At 37.6% G+C, this 26,594-nt stretch overlaps 1 protein-coding gene across 1 annotated transcript in view; it reads left to right on the top strand.

The window, feature by feature from the left end:
• Nucleotides 1–26,594, top strand: part of LOC136864555 (putative protein PLEKHA9) — an 89,664-nt gene that overhangs the window by 57,530 nt on the left and 5,540 nt on the right. Inside the window, exon 4 of the mRNA XM_067141694.2 lies at nucleotides 22,313–22,463. Within this exon, the coding sequence (XP_066997795.2) occupies nucleotides 22,313–22,463 (151 nt within the window). The remainder of the gene's footprint in view (nucleotides 1–22,312; nucleotides 22,464–26,594) is intronic.

Below are 26,594 nucleotides of genomic sequence, written 5' to 3'. Positions count from 1 at the left end.
TTCAAGGAAAAAGTGGGGTTCATCTTGGATTCAGAGAAATACGGTACTATATTTTTTCAGAATGAAATTAAACATACACTTTCACGTAGTATCGGATTTCGAAAAATAACAAACAAGTAAGCCGTAGTGTGGATATCATCTGCGGAAACGCAAGTTTTGAACAAACTTATTGCCGTTTCATACCAATTATAATGTGCATGGCGGTTTTTCGACTTTTATACAAAAACCAGATATAACGACAATCCGTTATAGCGAGTACATTTTCGCTGTTATGAATTCTCGCTATAACGGACTTCTACTGTAAATGGATTCTTTTAGTTTATTAAAAGAAGGCCAATTATGTTTTGGTCCTCGACTAATAATTTATAGTTCTTTTTAATTGAAATGTGTGTTCATAAGATTTATGATAGGGAAATGAAAGGTGTTATCCGTGGTGATATTGTTATCTGAATTTCCTGATGTGGGATTAGTAGATTGTTCTGCTGTTTGGTTTTTATTTAGATTGTCTTGTTTATAGGTAGAATTTTTTTAGAGTTTGAGATCAATTTATTTTTGGAAAATTCCACTCCAGAGGGAGCAGCACACAAGATGTAGCTAAATTAGCATTATAAAGTTTAGAATTTTGAATTGATTTTTCCTATCATCATGCGGTAATACGTTATCATGAAAAACTACAGACTAACCAATATAATAATGCTCTTCAGGACCTGCTCACCTGATGAGCTAAACTGAGCACTGTCCCTGCATTGCAGGAGGCCATAGCCCTTAGGGGATTCATACGGCTAATTTATTTATTTATTTATTTATTTATTTATCATCTAAAAGCTGTGCCTTGTCACTGCAACCTTTGATCTCTTCTCTCTATGATCCTTTTCATCTCTTCATAACCTTGGCATCCCATCATGTCAACTACCTCTTCAATGATCTTCTTCCATGGTTTCCCTCTGCCTTTCTTTCCCATCACCTTGCCTTTGAACAAGTTCTTTATGAAGTCATTATGCCGGAGAATGTAACCAAAAACTGACGCTTTTCTCCTTTTTATCGTTGTTATTAAATGTCTCTGGGTGTTTATTTCTCTAAAGCATTGCTTCATTAGATTTCTTCTCAATCCAGCTAGTTGTCATCTTCCTCCATAGCCACATTTCCACTGTCTCTAGTCATTTCACGTCCTCATTCAAGAGAGTCCATCCCTCACAGGCATATAGCAGCACATTCCAAATGAACGTTTTGATAAACAATTTATTTTGTTCAGTATCGAAGGATGTATTAGTTAAGAGCTGCTTCTTCTCCGCAAAGGCTTTCTTACACAGGGAAATTCTTCTTTTTATTTCCATAGTGCATCTGTTGTCATCGGTAATAACTGATCCCAAGTAGCAGAACTTGTGCGCCTGTTTTATTAAAGTATTTCCAATTCTGAGATGTGCCTCTGGCTTCATTTTAGATTTGCTTACAACCGTAACATTAGTTTTATTTACATTAATGTTAAGTTGGAAATGTTTTAAGATAGATGTTAATTTGTTGAGCTCGTCGCCATAAGACATATCTGTGTCGGTGCGACGTATAGCAAATAGCCAAAAAAAAAAAATTTGTTGAGCATGATCTGCATGTTCTTCTCATTGTCAGCCAGAAGTGTAATATCGTCGGCAAATCTAATACAGTGTACAGTTGTTCCATTTATTTTAATGCCAGGTCTTTTTTATTTAAAAATTTTCATGACCTCTTCAATGTACAGATTAAATAGAAATGGTGATAAGGAACACCCCTGTCTTATTCCTTTCATGATCCTCACCTTGCATACTTTTTTCATTACTTTCGATGTTTATGCTTTGATTGATGTGGAGGTTTAGTATTGCATTTCTGTCTTTCCAGTCCAGATGAACATCCTTCATAATTTTGAACAGTCTTTTCCACTGAACATTATCAAAAGCTTTTTTCAGTTCTACAAAAGCTATATATATATTTCTGTTAAGCTCTAGTCTTCTCTCCAAGGTGGTTTTAAGTGCTATAATAGCTCCTCTTGTTCCTACTCCTTTCCTGAACCCAAACTGATCATCATCTAGATTCTGCTCAATTTTCATTTTGATTGTTTTTTAATATGCATGTGAATATTTTTGCTGCATGTGAAACAAGGCTTAGTATTCTGTAATTGGAGCATTCTGTTGAATCTCCTTTTTTTTTTTGCAGAAGTACTGCTTTGCTTTCTACAAAATCCTCTGGCATATCTCTGTTTTCATAGCATTACTTGGTGATTTTGAAGAGTTCATCCTTCAGCTTCTGTCCAGAGTTTTTCCACAGTTCAGCAGGCATTTTGTCTGGTCCAGGAGCCTTTTTCTTTTTCAGCTGTTGCAGTGCTGTTTTGAATTCACTTCTCACTATGGGAGGACCTAGTTCATCTTGTGAAACCTGCTCTTGTTTTATGATGTACTCATCTACATTGTCAATTTCTTCTCCATTATATAGATCCTCTAAATACTCTTTCCATCTCTTCATTACCTCCTCATCTTCTATTAACAGACTTCCTTCTTTATCTTTTATTACGCTGGATTTCATTTTAGCCTTGAATTGCGTTCTTTTTAAATGATTGTGTGTTCTGTCAATATTTCCAATTTTCATATCATGTTCTATGCTTTTTCATCCATCCATCTTTCAATTGCCTCTCGGCACTTCTGTGTAACTAAGTTTTTAGTTTCTTATAGTTTATAATTCCTTCTGGAGTATTTTTCCGGTGTTCTTTATTTCTTTCCCGAATGAGATTTAGTATTTCTTCAGTCATCCAGTTCTTCCTGGGTTCAGGCATCTTTTTTCGTAGCACATCATCTGCTGCCGTTGTAAGTGAAGCTTTGACAGCGTCCCAATCTGTTCCGTTGCAGTTGTTGTACATGATTGTGTCTGTCTTTTCTTCAAATGCTACTTGTATTAATAGATCATTTAACTTTTCTAGATTCCATTTCCTGCTTCTTGGTTTCCTTAACTTCTTCAGCCTAATTCGACATTTTGCTAATACTGGGATATGGTCGCTGTCGATGTCTAAGCCAGGATAGGTATGGCATGACATTACCTGATTTCTGTACCTTCTCTTAACTAGAATATAGTCAATTTGGTATCTGTTATTATCTCTGAAATCCTTCCATGTGTAACGTCTTCTATTAGGCATGTCAAATACAGTGTTCATTATGATCATGTCCTGTTCTTCACAGAAGTCCATCATACGTTCTCCTCTTATCATTTGTTCATCCTTGACCGAATCTGCCAGCAACTTTTCTAGTAATATTGCTTCAAACCACGCATTGAAGTCTCCCATTATGATTATGTTATCTTTGTCATTGTTTAGTTCAATTGTAACTTCTGTTTTATTATACATTTCCTCAACTTCATCGTCGTCATATCCAGTAGTAGGGAAGTATACCTGTATTATTACCATATCTGTTGGTCTGGCAGCTTAAGTTCTTCGTTTAAGTTCTTCTGGTCTTCCTGTTCTTAGCATTGTTCTTGTATTCCATGTCCCTATTTTAATCCCTTCTCCAAACTTCTCAGGTTTCCGCTTGCTGATGACCTGGGATACCTCAGTTACTCCCCTGCCGGATCTTGGTGTCCGAGTACCATGATCAGTAGTATCTAAGTTACAGTTCGTACTATCCATGGTTGCTATACTAGGAAAAATAATGTGGTGGTTTCCCATTGCCTTCCACATTGCAGTTTTACTGCCATTCAAGTCTTCCTGACCATGCCAGTAAATTTTCAGCGACAGTCCAATGGACACCTTTAGTCCTGCACTGTGCTGATACTGATAGCGCTGCTTCCACTACCAGGAAGAGAGACTCCTCCGCCTTTCCAGCTGTTGGGACATATCCTCATCCACCCTTCAAGCCGTTGGTCCTCTTCACCTGTAACCCTAGGTAGGGGCCCGTCATGGGGACATATTCAGTTCTTTAATGCAAGACTCAAAATTACAAAAAATGCAACAAGCACATTTTTATACTTAAAATAATGGTTTTTTTTTTGTGTTATATTGCACATGTAAATCCTATGAAAAGTTTTTTTTTTAATTTCTGTGTTACGGTCTACAAGTTGTTAAATAAGGTAAGTAGTATCTATAAGCACCGGTATTTGTAATCTGTATAACACTTTGTCACATAATTAGTTTGAAGAAGTTAATTGGTTTACTATTAATTAAAATGAAGTGAAATGAAGTTCTTTAAGTTCTTAAAATAGTCGTCTGTTAGTAGTGGTATTATGTTTCAATAGAATTCTAGTTAATATAGTAGCATGGAAATTTTCTCAGGTGATATTTATAATCTTCAGAAACACATTGAAAAAACACTGTCACTGATTTATTTTATTGTATAGAGGGTCTAGAGAAGAATGAATATTGTCTTAAACGAAAAAATGTGAATATGTAAATGAGGTATTAATTGGTACTCACTTCCCTGCTGCTTCTTGCAGGAAGGTGATACATGCGCACTGTTATGTGGCACTCATGATCTCATCGAATTGGAATAGCTGTTGAGCGGGGAGGTGATGTGTAAGTGAAAGAGGTGTGGTTACGATTGGGAGAAGCTTGAGGAGATTTGCTGACCTCGTTCATAAATTTCTGTTGTGTACACCTTTTTGGTAATAATTTGTAAATTTCTCAATTAGTGTATTAAAATTCTGTTATTTTGTTTATATTGTAATTAGGGTTGGTCCTCTGATGTAGTTGTATATAAATGTTATGTTATTCATCAAGGTACCTTTATTCCAGTGGCGTATCCTGGAATCTCCACCAAGGCATGCAACTAGTAACCATGCAGTGACACAATGTATTAAGTAAATTTCAATACTACTCACCCTAATTACATGTAGGTGAACTCGACTATGCGATTCTTTTTGCAGAATTCCTTGGTGACGTCACCGTAGAAGTCCTCACGTGTTTTCATCTCAGCAAGAAGGTCCTTCTCTATAGACATCATTCCTAATGCAGAGAGACGAATCTGACCTTGAGAATTGAGGACGAAAGATTTTATTCGTTTTAGAGCCGAGAAAGAGCGTTCTACAGATGATGATGTAGCGGGAATAGTTGTAATCAATGTGCACGACTTATAAAGTTCGGGAAGACCGCTGTGGAGACCACTGGTCAATAGGAATTTCTGGATTTGAGCCACAGTCTTATCATTGAAGTGTTCAGAAGTGAACATTGCCCTCAATTCGGATTGAAGTCGTACTATATCAAAATATTTTCCATAAACTTCAATCAATTTACTGAATTGCTCTTCAGGAAAATCGACGGAAAAAAATGAAAATTTCTTACAATCAAGCATTTCAATGAAGTACAGATCTCCTAATGAACAAAAGCGATATTTTAACTGTGCTAGAATAATATCATATATTTCCAGGTAAACCCTCTTATACTCATCTTTAACCGAAAATGAAGTTTCTTCCTTTCTTCTCTTCCTTGGTGGATCACATTTCTCTTCTATTCTGTCCCAGATGTTAGCAAATTCACTGTTTCGCATTATAGATACTTTAGTTTCTAAAGAGCTCACTTCTCTGGTACAATATGCAATGTCTAGTGTCTTAGATGTAACATCAGTCAATGAAAATATTTCATTAAAAACGTTCAGAAGAAAATTGAACTGAAATTATAACTTCGCAAGAAACCCTCTTGCCTCATTAATTGTATTTTTATCCCAGTTCCCAGGTTCCTCCAAAATGCTTTCGTAAAGCTCTTGGAGAGGAGCACGATATTCCGCGATGGTCTGTACTAAACGGCTAGAATAGTTCCACCTTGTTGGAGCTAGTTTAGGAAACCTTTTCTTGAGGACACTGTCCAGCAGGTTAGTTCTCTTAGAAGAATTACTAAAAAATGTCGCAAAGCCACTCATCGTTGCGAAGAATGTACGGCATTCTTTTGTGCGTGATACGGCTTGAGAGAGGACTAAATTAAGCTTGTGAGCGTAGCAGTGGGTGAATACAGCCTCAGGAACTACTTCTTTTAATTTAGCCTGCACACCATTCAGCTGACCTGCAAGCACCGCAGCTCCATCGAAAGTCTGCGCAACTAACTTTTCGCGGCAGTCAAAGTTATCCAGACACTCAATCGCAAGTCTCACCAATGCATTCGCTGTCCTATCAGAACTCACATTATAGAAACCAACAAATCTTTCAACAACATCACCATCATGAACGTATCTGAGGACAATAGATAACTGTGAAAAGTTCGAAACATCAGATGTCTCATCGATCATAATTCCTACGAATTTAGCTTCCCCAATCTGAATCTTTATTTCAGCGGTCATTACGGTGCAGATGCTTTGAATTAAATCGTTCTGGATGAGTGGAGAGAGTCCTGTAAATACACTTGCTGTTGTGAAGTGACTGTCTAATTTTTCATCAAACTCGGCTAACAAATTAGTTCTATGTAATTCCCTCTGTTGTTGGATTCACTAGCCTCGTTGTGACCACGGAATGGTAACTCTTGCTTCCCCAAAAAGCATGTCACCGCGGTCAGCCGTTTCAGAATTTCTCTATTTTTCTTAACGGCTTCGTTATGCCTTAGAACATTTTCCTGCTTCTGCTTATCCAACTGCAAATCTAGCCTAGTTTTTCCAAAGGTACCTAAGGATATCCATCCGTGGATATGACAATCTGATTTCTCGTGCCTCGCAATAGCAGTGTGCAGATTGTTTAGATCTGCATATCCACGTTTTTTGCTGTTCCAAGGGGAATTTTCAGCAACAAACAATATGCAAGGCCAACAGAATAATTTGTTTAGTGACTCAGAGCCGCAGAGCCAAACCGTTTTACTGTAAGTTTCTGGATTGAACGTGCAAACGAAGTTCTTGTTTTCTGTTTTTAAATTTGCGAGGGAAGGGAGAGGTCTCCCGGCTTTAATTATTTTAATCTTTTCATCAAACGAACGGCCAGCAAATGGCTTTTCAAACAGATTTACAATTATATCCGTTTTAGACTCATCCATCGTTAATACCACATAGGCATAAAATATAACAGAATACCGAAAACGACGAATTGCACAGGAACAGCACACACAGAATGAATTCCCTAATCAGCAAAAAAACACAATGAATGAACTCACTAGTCAACCAGAACTCAAGCACTGGAGGTAGGTCTAAGTCACCCCAGTGGCATTGGTCAGTTTCATCACATTGGGTTCTCGCTGGGGGTAATCCGTGGGTCCCGTTAGGTGTAAATTTGGACATGACTTTCTCCAAGTTGCTAATAGATGGCAGACGGTAGCACGTGTATGGGGTGACAAAGTCTGGCCAAGTTTCAATTGCAGCGACATCATTCGGAGGGTTTCAGAACTGTATGCCACCGAATGCAATCTTAAAATTGAATGCCTTACATCCTTAACTACTCCGTTTGCTGTCTCTTTCTTCCTAGAGTGGAGTAGACGGCGAGACTACACCAGCACCACACGTAGTCAAGCAACGGAACTAGTACAGTTGCACGTAACTTTTGAACTTCTGAGAGATGAAATCGTTAATATTTGATTTGAAACAACTTAAAATCGTACATCAGACAGTTCTTTGTATTATCATAACGCATGCAATGAATGCCTTGCATTCAAGGAGAATACGCCCCTGCTTTACTCACCAGTTTATATCTGTGAATGAGTGATGGAATTCTTTCATATGAGTATTCATGAGTGAAAATCTATTATATCTCTGTACGTTAATGTGTTCTTGGTATCTAATGAGGAAATTCCTTCCTGTTTGACAAATATAGATAGCTTTGCATTTTGAACATTTTAATTTGTATATCCCTGAGTTGAGAATTCTATTCTTTCTAGAGATGATTGAATTGTGATTATAGGAATTTGGCTATGGTGTTGTGTATGCAGAAGGCTATATGGAAATTTTTATTTTTTAAATATTTGTAACTTGATATATATGTTGTTATTGAAGGTAAAGGTAGCTAAATTATTCTTTGATTCTATGTAAAGATTAGGGTTTTGTTAATTTTAGTTTATTGATTATTGTTGTTCCTACAAATTGTTCCTACAAATTTTCTGTTGTAGCCTTTTTTGTTAGAGATATATTGAATGTATGGTTGATTAGGCTGAAAAGTAGCTTTTTATTGGGCAATGGGGTGAAGAGAATTCTGTTTAATTTGATGTTTTTTGTGGGTTTTCTATAGATTGTATATGAGGGATGATCATTATTTCTAGTTGCTGTAAGTTCAAGAAAGTTTAAACTATGGTTCACTTCTGTTTTCTATTTTAAATTTAATATGTTGGTCTAAATTATGTTCTAATATTGCAATGTTGTGGTTGTCCGGCTCCATGGCTAGAGGGTTAGCGTGCTGGCCTTTGGTCACAGGGGTCCCGGGTTTGATTCCCGGCAGGGTCGGGAATTTTAACCATCATTGGTTAATTTCGTTGGCACGGGGGCTGCGTGTATGTGTTGTCTTCATCATTTCATCCTCATCACAACCCGCAGGGCGTCAAATTGAAAGACCTGCACCCGGCGAGCTGAACACGTCCTTGGACACTCCTGGCACTAAAAGCCATATGCCATTTCATTTCAATGTTGTGGTAATTTAATATGTGGATGCAAATTATTGTGTTACTCTTATATTGCTATGTTGAGGTAATTTGTTGTACTGAAGTAGCAAAAATATTGACATATTTGGTCTATATTATATTTCCTTCTATTTTATTTATTATTTGATTCTTTTCTTAATGATCTCCATATATTTCTACTAATATACTGAAAACATTACGGATAGTGCAGTAGTTGTCCAAGTTGTGTGTCAAAATATTGCACAGTAGTAGTCGAGGTCCTGACAGGCAAGTGCAGAGATCATAAGTACTCAAGTTAAGCCAAGTTCTAAGACCAGAAAGGAATTCCCCTGTAGCGCTCCAAACTGGATATTACCAGTTACAAAATGGACAGAGCACGCAGAAAATTCCGTAGCCCTGCCTTCCACGTCGACAGAATCAGGTAGTGCCAACTTGGGATCATGACCCTACAGAAGGATTTTTTGGAAATTTTACCTGAAATATAACGGTAAAAACAGGAAATTATAACATGAAGAGGTTATCCAAGAATTGGGACCATCACACATCATAATATATAAGTTATACTAAAATTGCGTGGAATTGCACATGGACAGCGTCTGAGAAACGGACACTACTCTGAACCCAGCCATCCACAAAGGAGGAATCCCCACAGATGGCCAGATATGTGGTGTATTTACAAGAAAATTAACAAACAGATTCGACTCTGCATGTGATAAATGAACTTGGAAATGTCTCAGTTACACATGGAATGTGTCACCTGGGTCGTACGATTCCTAGGTCAGGTGATATGTAAATTGGAGTGGGGGCAATAGCTTGCACCTCCACATACTTGGAGTGAGTTTACTTATGCATGTGGCTCCACCCAAGCGGAGAGTCTACTTCCAAGGTTTGTGTTGCTTAATTGAGAGAGCTGTGTCACTCGTGATATAAACTATCTCCTTTGTGCGGAAATAAACTTTAATTACATGTGATAAAATTCCTTTTTGGGTCTGCATTGAAAATATTTGTATTAAATAACACTTGTATGTTTTATTATTCATCCACCTATTCAATAAGATACAATTTTAAAAATTAGGACATTGTCCTTATCAAAATTGTTAACATGAAATTAATATATTAGATGGTACATGTTTCGCCTATCAGGACTGCCAGTTACTCTAAAACTCTCAACGTAAGCTAACATCTCAGCGGTCGAAGGGAACTCATCATATCTTTGGCTAACCACCGAATGACAGCAACGTTCCCTTCCAACTAATATGCTCACCTCAACACGCCAAACAGCAAAGAGCCACACCCATTACAAACTCTTACCACATCAAAGAAGATGGTCTAATGACGCCTACAAAGACTTCAATATAGCCTACGGCACCAACATTTCCAACTACTATTATCTCAAAAGGAACCAGGTCATATGAAAATTCTTCAAAATTTATAAGCAAATAAATGAAAATCAATATTTATTAACTTCAAGAACCAACGGCCATTACCATTGCTCAACTTTCCATAAGTTTTTAACAATACGCCATCTGACAACTAAATGGAATGTGTTTTCTGATTTTTATCTTTATTGTAATATCTTTTAATATGTCGTACTCCTCAAATAATTATCATGTTTTTAGTCTCCTATATTATCACAAATATTGTCAAGTAACAGCATACTACATTTTATATTGTAATAGTTTTTTAACAATCTCCAATACATTTTAAACAATATAGTTTTTAACAGCATTCGTAAATTATTTCCAATCAGATACCTGATCTATCCTAAGGTGAAAAATATGGCTGATGATGCCTACTATTGATAGGCGAAACATGTACCATCTAATATATTAATTTCATGTTAACAATTTTGATAAGGACAATGTCCTAATTTTTAAAATTGTATTGTATTGAATAGGTGGATGAATAATAAAACATACAAGTGTTATTTAATACAAATAAACTTTGATGTAATGGAACTATAAGACAGACATAGTGAACTGTGTTGTGATTTGATAAGAGTGCACAAAGTTTCTCATAATGAAATAGAACAGATTGCAAAAGGTAGTGGTAGACATTCAAAAGGTAGTCAATCGGAGGAGCAATCTCCTGAAGAGTATATAAAAAGGATGGAAAGAAAGAACTGAGGAAACACAATGCTGAAATAGTATTAAAAACAACTGCAGCTGTTGGTAAAAAGGACATGCATGATATGTGAATTAGAGTGAGTGTGTCATAAAATTCTGTGCAGTAAACTTATTAAACAAAGGGAAAGAAGCATTCAGTTTCCCAGTCAATACTTAGGCTGTAAAACAAAAGTGCGGGAGTTGTTTTGAATGTTTATGAACAGTGCATGATGCGCTCATATGTGTTATTTGTGCCAGTACTGATTGACTGGAATAGGAGTGTCATCTGGAACAATTAATGGCTGCAGATTGCAGCATAATATCATGGCTTGTCAGCTGGAAGAGGAACCAGCAAACTTCCAGGTTTTGACCCAGACTGCCAAGATGGAGCAATAAACCTTCATCAGTGCCTTGCAAGGCTCAAATGAGGTACCACAGCAGTCTGCAAACATGAGTACATCTTAAATATTTAGTAGCTAGTGAATATGGGGGTTATCTTAACAGTAGATCGTAGATAAAGGAGTATAGATTTTGATTGTAGCCATTATAAAACTGATTTAATGTAGGAAGCGAGTTTTGAGTGTGTTGTATTGTGTTTATGTCAGTAGATATAACTTTCCTTGGGTTGTGTGATGATTCTTAGATTCCGTTAAGCTAAAGTCATGTTGGGGTAAGAAACAGGTTTCGTTTGACTAGTGAGTGCTTTTAGATTGGGGGAAAACACTTTCGTGGAGATTATGTCAACAGTGTGTTTCATGGGAATTTTAGGTAGCGAGAGAGTGCGTGTAACAGTGTGTCATCATAATGCACTTTTAAAAAGTAGAGGGTAGAGGTGAGCTAAGTACTCAGTCTGGGATCAGTTGTGCATACCTGTAGTGTTAGATACGGTAATGGCTCTATAACTTGTGTGAAATGTGTGAATATCTGGGACCTGAACACCAAGCCCTCCCAAGTAGCTAGAGATTTAAATGTGTATACGAGATTTTGTTACCAATGAAAGATTATGATTTTCGTTATGATTTTTTTTAACGTCGCATCGACACATATAGGTCTTACGGCGACGATGGAACAGGAAAGGCCTAGGAATGGGAAGGAAGCAGCCGTGGCCTTAATTAAGGTACAGCCCCAGCATTTGCCTGGTGTGAAAATGGGAAACCACGGAAAACCATCTTCAGTGCTGCCGACAGTGGGATTCGAAACCACTATCTCTCGGATGCGAGCTCACAGCTGCGCGCCCCTAACCGCATGGCCAACTCACCCGGTCTTATGAAATCTAAGAGAAAGTTAAACTGAAGATTGTAGAGGTTTGAGGGAAATCTGTGTTTTTTGTTATGTGTGTTCGGTAGGATATGAACTGTGGAGTTGAGAGAATACTTAATGGTTAAAGGGCCTGTTCGACCATCTGCTGGTAAAGTGGCTGGCAGCTGTCCGGGAGGTAAACTACCTGGGGGTGTAAATCGGCTGGTACTTTGGCCTGCATGCAGCCACCTCCGCACAAGCGCTAGGTAGCTACTTGGAGCTGGACGCCGATATACGAAGTTGGCTAGACTGATATTCAGCGACTTCTCGCTTTCGAATGTGGTGCTATCTATCGCCAGATGTATGAAGCTCATTTTGATTGTCTTATTTACCTGTGCTTGCATCTGCTGATTATCACCAAAAAGCCTAATAAGGGGAGTCTTAAGAGTTATGGACGACGACTTACATCAAGCTTTTGTGATTTTAATCTATGAGCTTCAATATCAATACCTAATTTTGATTAAAATCTCGCGATTACATTTTCTTACGCCAGTTATAACCTGTCATGTAAGGCAGCGTTTTTGAAGAGTATTCTCGTTGTAGATTGGTCAAGCTGCCTCTGTGGTGTAGTGGTTAGTGTGATTAGCTGCCATCCCTGGAGGCCCGGTTTTAATTCCCGGCTCTGCCATGAAATTTGAAAATTGGTACGAGGGCTGGAACGGGTACCACTCAGCCTCGGGAGATCAACTGAGTAGAGGGGGTTCGATTCCCTCCTCAGCCATCCTCGAAGGGGTTTTCCGTGGTTTCCCACTTCTCCAGGCAAATGCCGGGATGGTACCTAACTTACGGCCACGGCCGCTTCCTTCCCTCTTCCTTATCTATCCCTTACAATCTTCCCATCCCTCAACAGGGCCCCTGTTCAGCATAGCACGTGAGGCCGCCTGGGTGATGTACTGATCATTCTCCCCAGTTGTATCCCCGACCCAATGTCTCACGCTCCAGGACACTGCCCTTGAGGTGCTAGAGGTGGGATTCCTCGCTGAGTCCGAGGGACAAACCAACCCTGGAGGGTAAACAGATTAAGAAGAAGATGACGATTGGTCAAGTCGCTTGCTCCGTAACAGAAGGTACATTCTTTCTAATTTACATTTCAAAATTTATTTTGTTCCCTGGCGTTGTTCTTAACTCTCTTTTATGCGCTTCCATGTACTTGTATACACACACACTTCTGTGAATTGATGAAGTATCTCCACAATGTTCTATTTGCAACTAGCTCTGTGACCTCGTTTAGTTCCCCATGCTTCCATTTATTGGTAATGCATTTCATTCTAATGTTTAACTTTATAAAGGTAAAGTTGGAAGGTACTGTAAATGTTTGGATAATGGATAAATATCCATTCATAGGAATAGGAATTTGGGAATGGAATAGTTTCCAATTTCTTCGAAATCATTTAAAAGAAGACTATGCAAACAACTGATAGGAATCTGCTACCTGGGTGACAGTCCTGTATACTATAGGCTATTAATCATAACTAGACCTGGGATTTTAAGCTCTAAAAAAATAAGTTTTAGGCACCTAAAATAGGCTTTTAAAACAAGTAAATAGGCTTTTAAAAGAGAAAATAGGCACATAAAATATGTTTTAAAAATGTGTGGATAGGCAGCAAATAGACTTAAAAATATTACAATATACACTATAACTGTAACGTGATACTTCTTTACTTTAACAAATGTGATATCCCTATTCTTAACTAAAATAACTGCAAAATTAAGACAATAAAGAAGACATTTTTCAAAAACAATATTGCACCAAAAAATGTTATGGATTATATGATATATCATTATTAGTACTGATCTAAAACCTTAATACTAAAATCACTGTACACAATTACCGCACTGTAGGCATCCAGTAACGGTGTAAACGTGAATGGAATATTTTTTATTATTTGTGAGGAACATTCCTACAGTACTTTCATTCGTAGTTTGCTTTACAGTACATAACAATAATCTTCTCCAAATTTTCCACAGTCAGGCTGTGTCTTTTTTCTGTTAAAATCATTTTGAAAGCAGAAAAAGACCGCGTCACAAACACAGATGTTAGAGGGGCTTAGGAAAATTTACCTACTTTTTAAAATTCAATTTCACTTGGTAAGTCTACATTTTCCCCATCCATTACCTGATGTACCCTTTTCAGCACAGAATAACCTGGGTTCTTCTGCAGTACACTAGACCACTTGGTCTTCTTTTATCCCCTACCTTGCCCCTAGCACTTTGTATGTTATTCTCAGCTTCCTCAATTACAGAAAATTGCTGTTTGAGACTGTTTCCTTTTTCCTCCGTTTCTGTAATGGTGACTGGAAGAAATGAAAAATTTGCCTGAATATACGCAATGTCTCTCTGAACACTCGAACAATCCTTTAACAGCTCTTTGCAGACGACACACATGCAGAGTTGTCCGTTAAAGGCTAATTGTCTATCACAGTCATGATTTCCTCAAGATGTTCTGCATAATACAGAGCAGCTTCCATCCAGGAACCCCAACGGGTGATGAGTGGCTGCGGTGTAAGGGGAATAGAGGGGAGTTTTTCTCGAAAGATGACTATTCTTGATGGAGCCTTACAGAACACTATCTTCATTGTTGAAATGAGAGTATTTACTGCAGGAAACTCGCCCCTAACTGTTTCTGCGAGTCTATGCAAGGCAACCTGCCCACAGTCGGTGGTTTCGTCTACACACAACTATATGCAAGACTCCCCAATATCTTCCCTGATTGACTAAATGACCTCATTGTAACAAATATCTAAGTAGTTTTTCTTTAATGTAGATGCTGATGGGATGTGCTGCTTAGTGTATTCCTGCAAAAAGAAATCTGAAAACCGGATTATGCACATCATTCCAGGGGATATTTGCTGCAACTAGGGCTCTACACATATCAGCATAGAAACCATTATGGATTGTAGGAAATATAGTTTGTGTGAGCAGAGTCTGTCTAATGTTACTTTTCATGGTTGCTTTCGCTTTGTGACTGGCAGTATCTGCATGCTGCTGAAGGTGGCATTTTTTCTCATGTGAAATCTAAAACACAATAAAGTGATATCAATTAGAGACCAAGATGAGGAATAGAAAAGATGAGCTATTAAATTAAGCCACTATTACTCTAAAGTTAATTAAGAACAAGAACACTACAGTCCCCGAAGGGCCTTGCCTTTCAGTAATGGTTGCTGCCCAGCTCATGGCCTGCAGATATTGGGTGGCGAGTGGTCAGCATGATACATCCCTCAGCTGCATTGCTTTGCCTCCGTGACCCCTGCCCGCTGTAGCTTCTCAATTGTCCTCACGATGCTGGGTCAACACCGTTCCAGACCTCATAGATTTCTAAATTACTGCCGGTACTGGAAATCGAACCCAGGCCGCCTGGACTAGGTCTCTACAATTAATTAGAGGAGCCAATATCAAAACCTTAGTTTTACATTAATAAGAAATTTCAGATATATGCACATACCTGTTTATTGCAGTACTGGCAGAAAATAATCTTGCCATCAAAAGTCATCCGTGTAAATTGTATAAGCGCACTCTTAGATGATTTCGTTTTAGGCATGATGAACTATATTTACTTAAAAAGATGTTCTTTCACTGGCGACTTGACACAGTATGTCCCTTCTTTCTACCTGCTCATTGTTCTTCCTAGATAATCCGCCCCCTCACCCCGTCACTCGACACAGTACGTCCTTTACTATCTGCTCGTTGTTCTTCTGAGCTAATCCTCCACCTCCACCCTTCACTGAGCATTCCTTTGGTGACAGTTTTCTGGGAAGAGCACATTTCTGTGAAAAACCCACCCACTGCTGTTCTGCTCGTTCCAGGGATGTCCATTGTGTGATTGTAAAAATTACAGAAGTTAAATTTAATTTTAAATGTAGGAAATAGGCATTTTAGACACTAAAATAGTAAAATAGGTTCTAAAGGTCCAAATAGGCATTTTAGGGCACTATAAAACTCTATTAATGTAAGGGATTTATCATGAAACGTCAACATATTTAAAAATAATCATGTTATTTTGTAAGGAACGAAATAGGCGTTTGCCTTAAAATCTCAGGTCTAATCATAACATCACTTTCTATAAGTAGCACACATATAAAGTATTTTCCTAGTAGACTAATATTGTGATTAAACATTTCAATGAAATATGTTATTAACAAAAGAACGTATGAAAAGAGGCATACAGATTAATACAACGCTAGTAATGAAAATAAGAAAGGTTTGTTATGATGAAGACTCGAACCTGCATACCTCGTATTACGAAGCGAGCGCGTTAGCCATTATGCTACAAGAATGCTTGTGGTAATTAGGATACATGTAGTAAGTTATACCTTGTGCCTGAAAACTGAAAAAGTAGAAAATTAAAGCCCATTTGAAATGATTTCCAAATAGGTTTTGATTTTATATCCTTTTAGAGTTTCTTTGCAAAAGCTTGTCGTATAAAATGTGTTCCCTAGGCCACCGATGCGAGAGGCTGCTGTGACCATTGCAACTCAAGGGAAGCATTTATGTTCAAAATCCTGCAATACAATATCGATCACTGTTACAGTATCATGCTTTTTTCAGTATACTAATTTAAGTTGTATGTCACCAGAAATACAGCTAATAATGTTCAGCTCTCAAAACTTGCCCGGCAGGTAAAGTCTTATAATACCAATATAATGGTCCGTTATTGGACATTATAAATTTTCCAGCTAACTCATTCTTGGTTGCCTGCGTTTCGCCCTCGTGTGCTAAGTTAGGCTCGTCAGTTGGGACTTAGCACACCACCCAAGACGCAAGGCTAATGCATACTGTGGAGGCCACTGCATAGGCTACTTGAAGCCACCAGCAGTGCCAATGCACTATGAGAGCTATGTCTCATTTTCAAAAAATGATGCCTGCCTGGCCATCAAATGATGTAGATGTTGATTCCCATGAGGAACCTAAATTATTTGTCCCGAATGAGTAAATTTATAATACCAATATAATGGTCCGTTATTGGACATTATAAATTTTCCAGCTAACTCATTCTTGGTTGCCTGCGTTTCGCCCTCGTGTGCTAAGTTAGGCTCGTCAGTTGGGACTTAGCACACCACCCAAGACGCAAGGCTAGTGCATACCATGGAGGCCACTGCATAGGCTACTTGAAGCCACCAGCAGTGCCAATGCGCTATGAGAGCTATGTCTCATTTTCTAAAAATGATGCCTGCCTGGCCATCAAATGATTTACTCATTTGGGACAAATAATTTAGGTTCCTCATGGGAATCAACATCTACATCATTTGATGGCCAGGCAGGCATCATTTTTTGAAAATGAGACATAGCTCTCATAGTGCATTGGCACTGCTGATGGCTTAAGGTAGCCTATGCAGTGGCCTCCACGGTATGCACTAGCCTTGCGTCTTGGGTGGTGTGCTAAGTCCCAACTGACGAGCCTAACTTAGCACACGAGGGCGAAACGCAGGCAACCAAGAATGAGTTAGCTGGAAAATTTATAATGTCCAATAACGGACCATTATATTGGTATTATAAATTTACTCATTCGGGACAAATAATTTAGGTTCCTCATGGGAATCAACATCTACATCATCAATTAAAGTCTTATCGGGCCCTCGAAGTGGCCAATAAATTATGCGCCAGGTAACTTACGATTTATGCTGCCGATAGCACTACCAGGGAGTGGTCGAACGGAAACATCCTTTTACACAGAGGGCAAGTTACGCACTACTTTACCAGTAAGTGGTAGAACCGGCCCTGAGTTGTTGGAAGAGTAAGGCCTTGACATACAATTAATGAAGTGTTATTGTGCTTGACCTACAGAATGATGCCCTCAATTGGAGCGTGCGGCCAAATAAGGGTCTATGTTACATTTGTACCCATGTTGATTATTTGGCGGAGTAAGGTCGGACACGATTTCCACAAGTTGTGTTAGAGAATGAGCTTGTGCGGAATAAGGGTCTACGTGCGCACTTGCCTTCCACCAGGCATACTGAAGCTCTCCGACCTTTTCAAGCTCATAACTCGAAACACGCCGGGTGTAACATAGACCCTTATTCGGCTGCATGCTTCAATCATGTTTAAAGATGAGAATTTTCTTTATATCCAGTATATGTGAAAGCGAGAATGTTGTGTTTGAAAAGAGGCTTTTTAAATTGAAAAGAAGTGTGGAATTCTGTGGGTTTTAACCAAGGGTGTGTGAAATGTCAAGGCTCAGTGATTTAATGGCAAGGCGGAATGACCTTTCTGCCATTGCCATGTCAAACAATCAGAGCAGACCACGGGCTGAAAGTCCTATGTGTTATGGTTATCTAAGGCAGATAATAAAATTTTTTTGTGTATTTTAATGTGATCCACGTCTCATCATAATGCATGTAATGATTTACGAACACCAGTGTAATTAGAATGGTTTTCCCTCCCCGCAATATGAAATGTATAGGGTTTTTAGATCCCTCCTCATGACAGATGGGAGGTTGTTGGTTCGCATCTTGGGCCTATTCCAGCAGTCATTGCACACTAATTTTCCCAATGATACAGCCATGTCATATTTGTGTTCTGTCAAGGAAATTGTGCATGTTTGTGTTTACATTTTGATTTTTATTATGATGTACAGTATTTTGCTCTAAAGTAGGTTCTGCCCTACGGTTGTGTGCATATAATGTTGTTCGATGTGGGTTTATTTTCCGAACCAGTGTTATGCTGTATGTATTGTGTTAACATTGTAGGATAAATAACCACTCAAAACAAGGTTCGTAGATTATGCATAAGTTGTTTCCCAGGTATCGAAATGGAGATGCTAATTTTTACCCATCATATTTCACACTAGCTACAGAATTTTAAGGTATGCTTTTAACTTGTCAACAGTCGATAAGGTGTACTCAAACTTTGAATGAAAACCTATCTCGATGAAGAACTGAAATCAGAAATGTTTTAAGCGGAAATTCACGCCATATTTGGGTTATTTGACCAAGTGTGCAGTGTTTTGTTATAATCAGTGCATGTGTTAATTTACCCTTTACCACGAGTTATTAAATTTAACCTTGCATTTATGCTGATTTTCTTTTGCTATAAAATAGCATTCCTAGAATTCCTCGGCTCTTCTGTGCCTGTAAGCTAGATTTCAGTTTTTTTAGCCGCAAACGTACTACTGTCCCGAGAAGCTGGTAGTTGAGATCATGGAGTGGAGGAAAGTGCGTTTGACCTCATGGTCCAGAGGGGTGTTGCTTACCCATCAGTTGGATGTCTTTGGTCTTCTAGATGAGGTGGCATCGAACCCCTGACCAAAAAGGTTCCAATACCTGATACTGGGGTTCCCATGGGGTGTCCTCCCCGTTGATAAATATTATTGTTTAATTGGAAATAGTTGTTAGTAAGAACAAAGTGTAATATAGTTAAAAATTCATCTATTTCATGTCTACTCAGTTTTCGGTATTGTAATAAGTTGTCATTAATCATTTTAATTGTATTCAGAATTGGTATATTAGCATACATTGTAGTTATATTCAAAGGATTAAATTGTATGGGAAGGTTGTATTTTTATATTCTCTGTGACATTACAGAAATCTATGGAATTTTTAATTGAACTATTATTATGAAAAGTACAATTTTTTTTTTGGAAACTATGAATGAGATATTATATTAGTAGAGGTATTTCTATATTTGACTACCGGCCTAATTGGTATATAGTTTTTGTGTGTTTTGTGTTGTTCTTTAGCAATGGCAGTTTACGATTCATAACAATAAGTCTAGATGTGTTGTTATCGAGTATGAATGATGTATTTTTTAGAAAATGTTTCAGTTTTTTCTGTATTATGTTGCTTGGATCTCGTAATATTTTTAAATGTAACACTTGAAAACGCTTAACCGTGGTTAGAAAAGAAACGGACGCCATAGGACAACAAGATTTGATTCTAACATAAGGCAACATACATAGCAGAGCTGAACATATTTTAGCCGAATTTTATCCATATATCTGGCAACTTTTTTAAAATTGGAAAGTGTTTTATCCCATATGAAGACTAAATCTTTTACTTATGCAATTTTACAACCATATCTTTTAAACTCCAAGAACAGCAGCTGAGTGTACAACTGTAAATGGGACTTAAATACGAGAGTTGATGAAGTGACCAACAAGCAAGATACGAATGTTCATGTGCACGAAATGTTTTTTATATATTGTATTTTATCCTGTACATATTTATATAAGTTAGTTCAAGTGAAGATATGTTTTATACACTAATTTTAGGACCTCAACATAATATTTTAGACATACAGTTGCAATATTGTACATACTGACATATATGCCAATTCACGTAAAGACATGCCCCATTTGTATGTGACTAAATGCACATCATGATATGACATTCCTTTGACAATGCAATTTAATCAAAGCTTCATCATATAAATGTATTCATGGTTCAGCTGAAGATGACCTTGTACATGGGGTCGAAACCGGTCCTGTAGCTTAATATAAGCAATAAACAAGTATTGATTGGTGGAAATTCTTTCCTATTTTTAATTGTGTAATTCGTCAATACGGAAATGAAGATTATAGATTATGATATCAACCTTCCTGCCATTCGTAAAGCTCTGGCAGTATGGTACCGGGAATCGAAGTCAGACTCCCGAGAACAGCAACTAATTGTGCTAACCATTACGCTGGCGGACATTCTTAATTAAAAACACAGACATATAGCATGACTGATGCATGCTTGCAATGCACGGGTCGGACACGAAGCTAGGCCTATTCACCTATTTGTGCGACGTCATCAGAGCTGCAATAAGACTTGTACCCGCTTCGAATCGGAATCGTTGTTGTTCTCTGACGAATTATGTTTGGGGGGGGGGTCTTATATGCGAGATTTATTTTTATAATTTTCTTCGTCTCGAAAAGCCAGGGGTAGTCTAACGCACAAGTAAATACGGTAATGTCTGAAAAAAACTACATAGATGATAATGAAGAATTTTTTCAGATGTTAAATTTAAAACAGTTAATAGGTATCCAGCCAACATAATACAAACAACTGAAACAGATTCTGAAAAGTAAATCATTCATAATCATTGACAGTGACATACGATGGCCTTAAATAAAGTAGTGGCAATGTAGTTCAGTCAGTTTGATTTAGACTTGGAAGTTACTAGAAATAATAAAAACCTATCGTTTAATATTTTTAGGAAACCAGCACAGACCATTAACATGATCAAAAATTATTCCATACTCCCAGGAGCTCTTAAATGAGCCGGTATCTTTAGTGTGATCTACAGTGCATTAGTGTCCCTCTGTCAGCTCTGGATCTAAAAAAATTTAAAAAAAAAAAAGAAATTAATACCATATACTGTGTAACATACAATAGAAGGAAATTTGATTGATCCACCTTTTATCAATACATAATATTGAAGTATTGAAAAAAAGTTGGATCAATCAAATTTCCTTCTATTGTATGTTATCTCCTTTCAATATGAACCAGATATGAAGTTTTTAATGTTGAATATACTGTATAGCATGTAACAATAGATTTTATAAAGAATTTGTAGACAGGATTATAAATAAAATACAAAATAAACCTGTCACTACTTAATTGAAAGAACAGAAGGTAGAAGAGAATAAGAAATTTGCCATATTCACATATAATAACAGTGAATTTTATAGGATTATGAAATTTTTCAAGAGACGTAATTTATGAATCGCTTTTAGGACCAGCAACACAAACTGTAAAATATTTTGTTACACTAATATCTTTAATAATATTTTTAAAAATTTCAAAATTCGGGTGTTATAAATTAAAATGTGCAAATTATACCATTACGTATATAGGTCAGACCGGAAGAAATTTTGTTACAAGGTATCAGGAACATGCCAGGGCTAAGAACTACCACTCGTCGCCATAAGACCTATCTGTGTCGGTGCGACGTAAAGCCCCTAGCTTGGAAGAACTACCACAGATACTCAGCCATGAGTGATCACGTGATAGACTACAATCGCATATTTACAAACATAGTCAGTGACCTTAATATCTAAAACCTTAAATAAAGGCCATTTATTGAATATATTTTAAGAATTAAAATGTGCTTGTATTTTTTTTTTAAATATTGAGTTTCCCATTAACGAACTGAAGATGTTCCCATGACGAAACAAAACCTGTAATCTTATGGGAAACTAATGTATAATTCAAAAGTGTAATACAGATTGTGTTGAATTTGGTGGACCTTCTCATTTGATAATTTGATATCATAGTCGACACAGACAATGAAAGAGATATTTATCCATTGTGGTAACCCAAATACCAAGACTGCATAGCCATTAGCCCAAGGTCCTCGGTTGAGAATATTGCTGCATGAATCTTCATCATCATGAACCAATTACTCCAATTACTCTCTTAATTCCAGTATTAGAATTCACTTTCACTAAGATGTTATTTACCTTTTTCAGGGGTTTGCAGTACTTCCATCGATTTTTGACTCTTGTTGTGAATGATTTTCGTGAAGGATATCCAACTGAAGATTTGATTGGGTTTGCTCGCCAGGCATATGATGAGACTTTATTTTATCATCATTCATGGCTGGCAAGGCAACTATTTCAAGTAAGTTGTGCTTTCATATGATCTCCTGTGTCTATCTGTATTGAATGAGTAATCCTTTTATCCTGTGTAAGAGCTAGACCTATATTGTAGGTTACGGTGCTAAAGAGTTTTATATTGAAAAGAACCAAATTTGCGGTCCGTTGTCTTGGCTGAATGGTCACAGCATACTGGATTTCAGTTCAGAGGGCCTCGGGTTCAATTCCCTGCTGGGCCAAATATTTTAACTGCGTATGGTTAATTGCTCTGGCTCGGAGATTTGGATTTTGCACTAGTTTTAATACATTTCTCTTCACCTAAATAAAACACGCCATACTGCTAAATACCACAAACACACAGTAGTGAATACATCCCTCGGCATAAGGTTGACATCAGGAAGAGTATCCAGCCGAAAATCTGGGCCAAATCTACAAGTACTGACCCCAATAAATTGGGAAATAGGCCAAGAATAATAATAATTTGGGCTCAACATTCCTTTACGAGATTATTGCCCTTTTGTTTTTAATAGAAATAAAGAACTTGTTACATACCTAGGTATTTACAGACTTGCTAAGGGGGGGAAGTCTTGAAACAAATTATTGTGGGTAACTTACAAAGAAGTAAATTATGTTTCTAAACTGTTAGTATTGACATTGTACTGATTCTTATATTTTATATCCTTTTGTTATATTGTATAGCAGTGTATCAGCTGTTAAAATGTTAGATATATATGAAGAATTCTGCACCTCACCATATTGACTTTTGAGTTTTTATTCATTTAAAATTAATAATATTCATCATAATAATACTAATTCACCTCGATATTTCCACTATTTACCCATGGGTTTAGAGAGTTGTTTCCATGTTATACTAGTCCATTACACTTGCATCACAGGTTACTTTTAACTGAAGTGTTAAATTAATAAAAATTGTTAGTTATTATGTGTTAAGCAAAATTTAGCCGGGCTGAGTGGCTCAGGCGGTTGAGGCGCTGGACTTCTGACCTCAACTTGGCAGGTTCGATCCTGGCTCAGTCCGATGGTATTTGAAGGTGCTCAGATTCGACAGCCTCGTGTCGGTAGATTTACTGGCACGTAAAAGAACTCCTGCGAGTCTCAATTCCGGCACCTCGGCGTCTCCGAAAACCGTAAAAGTAGTTAGTGGGACGTAAAGCTAATAACAACAAGCAACATTTAACACAGAGTTGAAGAAACCGGGCTTAAATCTCAAATGAACCTTTCTAGACTTTAATTTACATAACTTAATTTGTTCGCTCATTTCAATGTGGCAACACATAATTCATCAGTTACTTTATCTTTTTAATAAGGCCCTGAATATCTTGACCCACCATATGGCTTTCATATTCTCCACCAGAAGTTTCGGCTTCATTACCTTCTGCTATCATGGACCAACTCATGTCTCAGCTGACTACCTAAATATCTTTCTCAACAACCTTCACATAACAGGATGACTGGGTAACCCAAAGGAAACAAATTATACGATAGCATAATACCAGCTTGTTATTTGTTGTTTTAAAGGAGCCTAACATCTAGATCATCGTCCAGCATGATATCACTCTTGTGTGATTATCTTAACAACTAATTCTTGACAAATACTGACAAACACATTACATAGACAAACGCAAATGTGTGGTCACCTTTAAAATTCAAACAAATAGGGGCCTAGCTATTATTCAATGGAGGGCATTGGTTCCGATCTCCAAAAATTCACTGCAGCACTCTTTCCATCTGGGATGACTAATGTACATTAAATACAATTTGCATGCATGATAATAAACCTGGTTGAGTACCAGTTCCTCTTAAATGAACATTCCCATAGTAACTAATAGCGCTCACATTTTATGCATATGGAAAACAGATCTGAGAAAATACCCGAGAATGAAATAAAAGAATAAATTCTCAAAACAAATCTTTCCATATTTACAAAAAAACTAATTCACTCAGACTTGGTGCTAACTGAACACTGTGCCCTTAATTTAGCACATTTACATTTTAAACAAAAGAAACACTGTCAGTTATTATTTATAAATTAATGAACTTTAAATGGACATTCTGTTCCACTGTGAGTCATGATTTTAAAAATTTTAAAAAAGCATGAATTCAGCCTCACTCCTCGTGATGCCTTTGGTCACTACGGGAAAACCATTGGTCGGTTCACTCCTGCAATGATGATCAGGTGAAAACTGGAACTCCTAGGATGAAATTTTATGATAGTTGACACTGGAATCTCCTTCGGTAACTGTGGCACACAACACATACAGTTACGCACGTCTGCTTCAAACACGCACTTTATGAAACGATTTCTGTTCCAATGTCCCAGGATCAGATAAACTAATACAGGGTTATTAATGAAACAAACGCATTCTGTTTAGTAGCGACACGTCTTTGTGTCAACTCCTGTGTCACTGTTCACTATATTAATTATTATACTGGTTCCAATGCTTTTGCTGGCAAAAAGTAGTGTTTACAGTGCACTATGTTTTCTGGTATGGGCTAGAATAAATTTATTTTCATTGACCTGTCTCAGTCTCATCCTTGGCTTTGGCAAGGTGAAAGTGAGAGGTATGAGCAATGCTAGTAATACCATTCCTTATGCAGCCACTCCCTGTTATGAATGGTGTGAAAATGTCATGAATTTCAGTGGGCTTGGCAGACTGATATGTAATAGCAACTTCTGGCCCAGTGAGGTAAGCAACAAGGAAACTACCTCACTCACTTCCCTAGTATGCCTCTTCAGTGACACCTAGGCTATCTATGACAGCTGTTGGCACAACTGTGGAGGATCAAACCAGCCTTTGGGCTGAATACCCAACATACATACATACCGGTTGCAATCATCCCCTCTTTGGTTTGGTTGATGAAGACAATAATAATAACAAGAACATCAGTTCAAGTTCGTGCTCTAAATAAAAGTATAATTAACCTGAACCCACACTCGATTATTTCACCAGTATTAGTTCTACTATGCATCACTTGAATTAAGTAATTTCAGCTATTCTCTGCATTAAAAGTTCACACATAAAGGAAATTGTAGCCTGTGACTGGCATGTCTGACCCTCGCAAGACAGTATGAAAGAGCATCTATGGGAGGGGATGTCTAGTTACTAACATAATTTCGCCAAAAAGATGGCGTGTTTTGGGATAATTCCCCCTCTCCAAATTTGAGTACGCCCTATCAGCAGAGTATCGCGAAAGAAAGAGTGCAGTAATCAGATGGCCAGTAATCTTATAAGCTAGTTAAAACCTTTCCGGATGAGACTCAATTGTACAATCCATTATAATATACCTCTCGCCTTCTTCTTGGGTGATGCCTGGTTCTTCCGCTGTCTCAAGTGGCTTTAGGAGACTTGCCAGATGCCCTATGGAAATTTCTGCTGTTATGTAATATGTTGTTTCTTTTTTCTTTACGATATTACCACGAACAAGCATGTCACAGGCCCTTATAAAATCAAGTATTGATGGACTGCTCCTTTTAACTCATGTTCAGTACATTTTCATTAAAATCCTTAACTTGCACAGTACTAGAAACAACGTTGGCTAAGCTGTTTTGAATATGGGTTTGAGATTTCGATCGTGAAAAATGTGCCCCTCTCTCTTCTCACAGAGAGCTTGTGATTGAGATAAACTCAGCATCTTTTCTTAGGTATTCCTTCGCTCTGCTTACTGGAAGGTTTGAGTATGCCGTCCTGGCTTCACGCTGGGAGTTACCCCGAACTTGCTTCCAAATAATGACAAGTAGGCTCTGCCTTTATCCCTTTGGTCCTTGTCCATGTTTGGGTACAGAACGCCTTCGTGTAACAGTCCATTTCTTCGATAAAAGTTCCTTATCCACCTACGTCTTGCAATAAAATTCTCCTTTATATGTTCCTTTGTGATTTCTTATGATTTTAGTTGACACAGTACTCCATAACCTAGTTTACGTCTTTCATTTACGTATTTATAAAACCATTCTTCAATTTCATGAAACTATGCACTCTGCCCTCAAAAAGCTCTACGATCACCGTTACTTTTTAAGAACATTTCCTTCTTCTTCTTCCAATCACGAGTACATGATTCATCAATATCATATTTTCTGCCAGCGGCACGATTTCCGATAGTTTCAGCTTCCGTTACAACTTTAAGTTTCTCACTGACA

The sequence above is a fragment of the Anabrus simplex genome, chromosome 2, assembly GCF_040414725.1.
Source record: "Anabrus simplex isolate iqAnaSimp1 chromosome 2, ASM4041472v1, whole genome shotgun sequence".
Taxonomy (NCBI): domain Eukaryota; kingdom Metazoa; phylum Arthropoda; class Insecta; order Orthoptera; family Tettigoniidae; genus Anabrus; species Anabrus simplex.
The sequence above is the reverse complement of the archived record's forward strand: the minus strand, read 5'-3'. Positions and strand labels throughout refer to the sequence as shown.